General features: G+C 34.2%; 1 protein-coding gene across 2 annotated transcripts; it reads left to right on the top strand.

The window, feature by feature from the left end:
* The first annotated feature begins 5,448 nt into the window (after positions 1-5,448).
* LOC139990552 (progestin and adipoQ receptor family member 4) lies at positions 5,449-9,054 on the top strand. Of its 2 annotated transcripts, none has more exons than XM_072009951.1 (5): positions 5,449-6,049; positions 7,493-7,552; positions 7,936-8,039; positions 8,115-8,252; positions 8,545-9,054. In XM_072009951.1, exons 1-5 carry the CDS (start codon positions 5,863-5,865, stop codon positions 8,770-8,772), a joined length of 717 nt encoding a protein of 238 aa, XP_071866052.1. In that variant the 5' UTR covers positions 5,449-5,862; the 3' UTR covers positions 8,773-9,054. The 2 variants fall into 2 exon arrangements, with proteins under 2 accessions (XP_071866052.1, XP_071866051.1); XM_072009950.1 differs by having other exon boundaries at positions 5,568-6,049; positions 7,493-7,717.
* The last annotated feature ends 45 nt before the right edge of the window (positions 9,055-9,099 follow it).

The following is a 9,099-nucleotide window of genomic DNA, read 5'->3' as shown; positions in this document are numbered from 1 at the left end:
TACTTACCTATAAGTTCCTTTACTTCGTGGACTTTCATAGTCAATGCGTCGTCTCTTGTGTTCATATGAGAGAGACCCTGCGGAGTGTGAACGTGCTCTTGAATGGCTACGAGTACGATGACGCCTCCTGCTTCGTGGCATCTGAAACATACGAAAATGTATTATTTAGGGTTCATATACACACAGAGATGTAAAAAGAAATTAATGAATGAAAACCAAATGCCTACGCAGCTAAGAAGACTTAGATTCATAAAATATAGTCATAAACCTAATGGTGAAAGTTTAAAGAATATACATAATGATACGTTCATTAAACTACTCTGCTCCATTATGATGATCAAAACATATTGAATATGATATAAGAATTATGATTCAATATTATGACACATTATTAAGTAACACAAGAAATTCCTTTGAGAATAATTGAAAATGTTTTAAAACGTTCAAGATATAATAAGAAAGCATGGTATTATCATAAATTTGTTATATTATATATATTCTTTATTTCAATATAAATGTAACTTCATTACTTGCTTTTAAAGATATTTTCAATACATAACATACATAAAAGACAAATAAATTAAATAATATAAATTAAATGTATTAGGTGATTGATTTTTTTATGTATTAAAAGATTCAGAAAGGAAGAACTATATATAAGAAGAATTATATGATATACGATATATATATATGATATAAAAATATATAAATAAGTCATCATAACCAAAAATACTCATATTATTATATGTACTTATGTATGATTCATGCAAATATGGCTTATCTGATCACTGTATTGTAACTAGCTTAAAATTACATAAAATATAAGTTGAAACAAACAGGCAAAGTGAAACTTAGCTATAATTTTTAGATGACCTAGACTTATCAGTTTTCTAGAGAAATTGACATTTTATCATAATTAATATGACATTACAATCAGGATTGAAGAAAAGAATCGAAGATCATAGATATATGCAATGCACAACTGAAAATATTGCACGAATTTCAAGAAGATATTAGGACCTTTCTATTGAGCCTTTCTATTGAAACGACAGTACATGTACTTACATCAGGAAGGCGAAACGGGCTCAATTGGTTCCAAATGAAACTGAAGATGGATGATATCCAAGAACGTGAAGCTGATGCTTGTGGTATGACACTGCTTTTCGACAACGACGTAGACATCAGCTCAAAAAATTCTGGAAAATGTGGGCAGTCGCATCGTAAGAGCTTACTAAGCACTATAAGGAAAACAGCCCACTCCGAAAAGATAAGTAACTATACGTATAACTCTTGAGAAAGTTTGTTGAGAGTGCTATACAGCCCTATGCGAAAACTAGAGGATTCATTTTCCATGTGAAATTGTCAATCCCGCCAAAATCGTTGAACGCACGTTAGACGGGAAACGTAGAGGAGAAAACGATTAGAACGATAATACGATGTGCACGATGGCAGATATAATGAAGAGCAGGGAAATAAAATAAAAATGAAGTAACGAGTACGTGTAGGCACGCTTACCAGCAAAATCAATGCCAATGGAATACTCGCTTGTTGGGACGAAGCGTCGAGCTTAAACCCTAACATCCTTGAAGAATAGATTGTGCATTGCGATGACGTACAACGCGTACGTATTTAATAATCGTGAGAGAGTGAAAGCGACAAAATTTACGAATAGAGAGACAACCGCAAAGCATACGCCATAAGGGAACTTTCATGAAACGGCGGCCATCTTGAAGGTAGAGAAGCATCAAGTACCAGTGAACGCAACACATGCATAATTTCTGCTGGACATTTTGAGTAATCAAAGTTTAACGTACTGTGATAATATTTGCGACAAGAAGACTTACGTTTAAGGGATAAATCAAGCTTGGTTGGTCCCAAAATGTACTTCCAAACACAAAATATTCAGAGCGCAATGAGAGTGCTACGTACGACACTGTTGTATGTGACAACGATGTGGACATTGGATCGATGCGATTGGCGAATGGTATTCGACTATGTTCGTGCGGAATCGTACACCCGAGTATAGACGAACTGAAGCGACTGCGTACAAGCGAACCTTACTAATCCCCCCCCCCCCCCGGCCACTATGTGCTTGCGGCAGATACAAAACGATATAATTTATACCGGCTACCACGTTCGCAGATAATAATAAAAATTCATCCAAAATTTATTTTTTAATAAGAAGAAACTATTTCTAAGTTCAAAACGATTATAATTTACTTAAATAATAAATTATTTTAATTTATGTATGTCGTATAAACCGTGTATATTGCACAATTTTTCATAATTGTTTTATTATACTAAATACTTTAGTGTTATAAAGCTAAATAAATTATCGACATAATAATTATGACATTATTAATTTATTTTTATATTTTAAATAAATATTCTATGAACAATATCGAAATGAAATCGTATATTTCGATACGTGTTAGTAAATACACTTTCTTTAATAAATATTATTCTATTATTATTCCATTATAATAATAAAATTAAATATATATGATGCAATAAATTTTGAGAATGAAACAGAATATTTTAACTAAAATGAACGATGTTTGTGGCATGTGTGATATATGCCTCGTTGATAACCTCGTTTATAAGCGGCACGAAGAAAACGTGTATCGTACAAAAACTATATAAAAATAGCACCCAATTACTAATTTATTATGCAAATATTATCAGTACGAAATAAATTTCCTATTTCTGTTCAAAATATACGTCGAAAAACAACCTAGCTTTTATTCCAAAATATCAATCTAACTTGTTGCGCTTATTTTATTAGAGAAACTTTACATACCTGTCCCCACATAAGATTAGTAATAACTCGTACGACACCACACTTTATTAAAGTCATTAACTTCCAGAACATACTCAAATTTCAAGTAATTGTAAACAAAACTACAATGTTCACGAGGTTCTGAAGTAATCATACAAATTCTCCGTGACCGGTTGATGTCGTTTGATGACCTCCGTATATTATTGTAGGTGGCACCACACCCAAGTATATTCAAGAGGGTAACTACATCATTATCGGTAAACGATTTATGTAAGCAGACGATATGCCTACGTAAGATAAATTAAAAATTACCGCGAAAATTGAAAACAACTAAACAAGCATATTCTCAAGAAATGACTATTTTAAGAGAAAAGCAGAGATTGGTACACTTACCCCTATTGTTGAATCAATCGCGATGAGTTTAGAGTTCCTCTGGGTGTAACATTTCATCATTGCAGAAGGGATTAAATTCGTTGCGATCGTCCATAATTCTCTGTACGAATGCTGTAACCATTTCGAACATTGTTCCAACAAATTCTGATTCCTATATTTACACATATATAATTCGAAACTCTTTATAAAAATTCACTGAATTATGCGCAAAGAAAAAGAAACAAAAAGCAAAAGGCAACGTTATACCGTGCACTACATTTTGTGATCATCGAAGCTACACTAAGCCCTTTAACACAAGGGAACTCCGATTCGATGAGAGCAAGTCGATAACTCGATGTGATTGTGATTACCCCGTGCACAAGGCCACGTGACACATCTGGACCTGCGCCAATCGTGTTATGGAGGAGGGAAAATGATGATAGGTGAATTAACGAATTTAATGATTGTACATAGCTATAATTTTGACTTTTTACACGTGGTTTCTACATGACATACCTGTCGTCCACGATAAAGATAATCGCGATTGCTTTGAACCTTTAATACGCTATTTAAAATAGACGTGCTTCTCGAAGTAAAACGGTATAATAGACACTGTACTAAAACTGCACCCATTTTATCCAACTTACGAAATGGACTCAATGCAGGTAATGTGTTCTAGCGCATAGCGCTTGCGCGACTAACTAACCCCATACAGGAAATAAAATCGACTTCACAGCTTTGATCGTAATGAAAGAATAAAGACTAAAACTGTCTCAATCGTTCTATACGTATAACGTGTTAATAGATCAAGTAGCTACAAAGGGACAATTGTATCGTATATAGCAAATGAAATCGACTGTGATTCACGAATCAATTATATAAGCTTACAAGTTGGAAACTGTCCATTAGATCGAATCGAGTATCTGTCCTTATCTTTTTTTACGGCTGCAGCCGCAGGAGGCAGATCGCGTGAAATTCACGTTCACGTGTCAGGTCTTGTTTCCTGTTTCCCTTAAAAGACAGTGAATGACGTTTCACGAGAAAAAGGCAATCACTTCGAGAACAATCTAGAGTCAATGAGTATCGCACCGTCGTTTTCGATTTACACGGCATTCAGATCGTGTTTAATATTGGCCCTACATCCAGATCATCTTTTTATCTGAAGCACAGTCTATTAAACTAATAATATCGTCTGTCATTTATTTCGCTTCGTCATTTCCAATTTAGAAAGCAAAAATTGATCTTCAAGTACGATAAAAATAAAAATATGTAACGTGTTATTTTAACAATTAAAATGAAAGGAATACATTATATACATTCTTTGGATTTTTAAATGATATGGATTTGTTAAATTTTATTAACGAGATCAATATTTATATATTTATATCGACATTTTAACGTTTCCAGGGCGATTTATATTGACGATGTCCGTATGACAATAGTAAAATTGATCGAATCGACAGTTGCCAAACTTATCGATGAAATATTGAAAAAGGTAATGTGTCCTTTTAATTGATCGCACGTATAAACATCAAGCCCCATACATTTCTTAAATAAATCAATCGCGGCTATAAATGGCACTCGAGTGAACAACTAAATAAAAAAATAATTCGATAAAGAAATTTTCCGACAAAGAAAATCAAACTTGTACGGAATTCAGAGTATACGATCCGCAAAGTCAAAAAGGTACTATGGTACAACTTCATTTCCTTAAAGCTGTTCTCTAAACAAATATTCATATAAGAATAATTCGTTGATTTTCTTCGTTATCTATGCGATTCCTCGATCAAATAACAGGAATCCACGTGCATACATACATATATAGTAGCTCAAGAAAGTATTTGAACATTGCTCGTGTTACATAAAATATTTTGAAATATCATTAACATTGAAACGCAACTGTAACGATTATACCGATAAAATTTGAAACTAATCTAGAGACGTATAAAAAAGTTACATGATATTTACCGCAAACATACATTTGATAAAAAGTTAGTGTAATAGCATGAAAAGTCACTCTAAATGTATAATAAGAGTTAAAGATAATCTTCTCATTGTAAGTGTATAACACCCATAATATATTCGTAAAAGGTTCTCGCGAGAGTTCAAATACGTTCGCAAGCTACTGAAAGTGTATTCGATTGGCAAGAGTTCGGTCAATCGGTTCATCACTTAATTCCATTCCAATAGACTTCTATCGAAAACCCATGTTCACGTGTTCTACCTTAGAAATAATCCTCACAGCCGATTCTCCTCATACGTTCATTACGCGTGTAATTTCTAAAACCGGCCTGGTTCTACGAATTAAGCAGGTCCCTCTGAACTGCATTTCTGGGCTAAATCCGTGACCAAGCCCGCGGAAACTGGTCGCGTGTATTCGAGGGGTGCGTTCTCTTTGGCAATGAAAAGGATCGATGCGGTCTCCGTGGTAACGGCACCGTCAGAGAGGTCGGAACTACGGATGGTGGTGGACAGAGAGCATCGAGTACGCAACTGATGCAGTAACGACACCACCGACGTCCAAGACACTCGTTTCTAGAGGTTGATCTGTGCCCCGCGCGCGGCTCCGTGCTTCTAACATTCCTCACGGGCACTTCGTTTGCACGACGTTGCTTCGAGACGACGAGCATCATGCGGAGGCGGCAGATCCTCCGCTCCAGGATATTAGCAACGCGAAATTATTTTATCGCCAGGACGACAATCAGAGAAGAATGCACGAGGAGCCATCGCAAGAAGAGAAACCGAAGGTTCGCCTTCTGCGACGATGGAGCGACATGCCTCAACACTTGCAATTCAATCCCCATATCCGCACTGGTTACAGACCGCTCATGACCGTCGGACAGTGTCTTCGCAGTCTCTTTTATATACACAATGAGACTGTTAATATCATAACACATGGTAAGTTCTAAGCTGTAGAAAATAGAAAGCGAGTCCTTTAGGAAGCTGTGGTGGTACTTGGATTCTGCTATGGTGGATGGATGTCTTTCGTGAAATGCTGGATGTAGTTGAGATTTGGAGATCTAAACTGTTTTATCAATTGTCAGATGATTGTTATCAAGTCCTTTATACCCCTGTGTGATATAAAAGAGTTACATGCCTGTGTCTTTATTTTCTTTCGATACTAAATCTATTGAAATCTTTTTGCAATTATTAAATTCAAGCAGGTTCTTTTGGCAAGATTAATGTTGACTTTTATTGAGATAGAAACGTAGTTATTTTCATGAGTACATCACATTGATCTATACATCGATACAAATCATCTGTACATTTGTACATGGTAATATTTTCTTCTCAAACTTCAAAATAAGGAAATCAGAATAAAGGAGAAAGACATTTACCTAGATACATGTGATACTACTACACGTGTATCAGTTTATAGACAGTATTGAAATGAGAATAAAATAATAAGCGAAAGAGCTATTTTTTGAAAAATCTAAAATACTATAATATGAAAATTTTCATGTATCTAGCTATTAGATATAATCATTTTAGTTAGAATGTCGGAATGTGGTGCGAAAGGGAGAGTTACGTAGCTGTCGTGCTTCAATAAAGTAGAAAGCTGGATTACCCTTGAACTAAGCGATTTCAAGGTCAACTTATACGAGAAATCGTTATGTTCCTATCGGCGCACTGCAGGGTAACAAAAGATCGATCAGCGAAGCCGTACATTATCCTTCGGAGATCTATTCGTGACATTGATAATAATAATCTCATATTGAAAAGAAAAATTCATGAGAAATTCCTAAATACCTTCATCCAATATTCATATGCATGTTCTATATCAATTTTTAACGATCCGATTAAACAATCCATGAGACGATTTTACGATATTACGTATGTATGTAATATCGTGCAGAAAATTTCTAAAACGGGAATGTCACGTTACGTCAATCATATCAAACAACAAAGAGTTTATTAATAACCGAAGAATAATGGGCGTAAAAGAGACTATACGTATGTGAAGGTAAACACGAACATCACGTAAAAGCATTTATTTAATGAACATTAATTCTCTAAAAATGAACGTTGTTCGCTGTTGCACGAGATACTTTATACGACGAGGTAATTAAGAAGTAGTTAATTAGAGAGAGTGCTCTTTATTTATAATTAAAATACAAATTAAGTATCAATTTCATTAAGCCAAAGATCTACTTCATATATACTTGTATAATGAAAATATGATAATATCATTCATTTGTATGACAAGAAATTACTTGTTGCATAGGGCCAATAGATTTTCAGTTGTAATTATTTTAACAAGTTGATGACACCCTTCTTAAGTTTATTATTTATATCTTGTCTTTTGATAATGTAAATTAATTAAAAAAAATTATGTTACAGGATTTGCCATCCTATACATGTTATTGACCATTCCGCAACTTCTCCCATGGAATACCAAAGGTATTCTCATAGCAGTTTTATCTTGGTGTCATTTAATCGGTGCCACTAGTCCGTGGATCGGGTCTTTTATTTATCACCTCTTTATGAATTTAAACTACGACGAGATCTTCTACCGAACGCTATTAAAATTAGACATGATCGGTATATGGCTGTGTCAAAGTTTTGGTAATTATTTAAGTCATTATTACAGTATAATTGAATCATCTTATTACTTTAGAAATGAAAGTGATTAAACTTCACTTTCTAAAACATTCTTAATTTTAGTATTAGCGTTTACTTCTTAGAAATCAAAGAATTGATTGATCAGTTTGGCTTCTGCATGATTCAATTGCTATATGAATAATAATAGTTCTAATAGACTTGAATTCCATTCCTCATCTTAGGGGCAATACCTATGATGGCTGCAACAATCCACTGTTTGCCTGATATTTATTGGTACTTCTGTATGTTTATCTACTGCTTCTTTTGCATTTGGGGTCTTCTTAAGGTATTCACGACTTATCTATTAGAAATTAAAAATCATTGTCTTCAGTTTTTAAACACTTGAAAGTATATCTCACAGGCAATGAACGCGCGATCTCCTTGGGAGAGAAGATTATGCTTCGCACCCCTTTTTCTCATGAGAATGCTGATGATGACTCTACGATACTTAGGTATCGGTGGTGGTTCTCCAGACGCTTTACTTCACATTGTATTACAGGTAAATGCTGTCATATACTTCGGTTCAACTCTATGTAACTAGAATTTTATTTGTTTATGCGAATGAAAATTGTAATTTAATAAATAGACTATTTGGTATCAACACAATGATGTAGTAATAAAATAGGAGGAACTAATCATTTGCTCATTTCAGAGAAAATGTTTAGTTTTAAATGTATCTATTAAATAAAAAGGTATTAGTAACATCAGTCAATGTAATTAGTAAATTTTTAAATTATGTATTACTAAAATATAAAATAAAACCATTGAAAAAAATACTTATCTTCTTTTAGGATTTTGTAGCGGTTGTGGGAGCAATAATAGGCGCCTTGCGTATTCCTGAGAAATGGATACCAGGCAAACTGGATCTAATGTTGAATTCTCATAATTTAATGCACGTGCTGGTTGTCCTGGCGATTTGTTCGATGCACGCTGCGACTCTGCAAGATCTTGCTTGGATCTCCGACTCGTCCGCGTGTAATAAAACGATCCTCGATCAGTTGAAACACGATGAACTGTGATCGAATGGTGTGGGTGAAAATCTTCTAATGAAGTCTGTGATAAATCGAGCCTACGCCAACCGCCGATTACTTTGTGTATAGGTACACACTCTGTTTAATCGACGGTCACTTTTTAAGTAAAAAAACCAAAGAAAGAAATAAGTATACGTACCAAAATTTAATACATATAAAAAAAAAACAAATGTAACGAGAAGAGAGCACGTGGAATAGTTGAAGTACAAGTACGAGTACAAAAATTAATTTGTCATATCACAGAGAATAAGATAAATGATGAAATATTTATTTTTATCGTTAATTCGAATATCAGGAGTAATTCCATTTTTTTTT

Source organism: Bombus fervidus, chromosome 9, assembly GCF_041682495.2.
Source record: "Bombus fervidus isolate BK054 chromosome 9, iyBomFerv1, whole genome shotgun sequence".
In the NCBI taxonomy this organism is placed as follows: domain Eukaryota; kingdom Metazoa; phylum Arthropoda; class Insecta; order Hymenoptera; family Apidae; genus Bombus; species Bombus fervidus.
This window is presented reverse-complemented; position numbering and strand designations above follow the sequence as displayed.

Coding starts and splice junctions, on each gene's coding strand:
- LOC139990552 (XM_072009950.1), top strand. CDS start 5,863: ATGCACGAGGAGCCATCGCAAGAAGAGAAACCGAAGGTTCGCCTTCTG. Junction 6,050..7,492: donor TGTTAATATCATAACACATG/GTAAGTTCTAAG, acceptor ATTATGTTACAG/GATTTGCCATCCTATACATG. Junction 7,718..7,935: donor ATGGCTGTGTCAAAGTTTTG/GTAATTATTTAA, acceptor TCCTCATCTTAG/GGGCAATACCTATGATGGCT.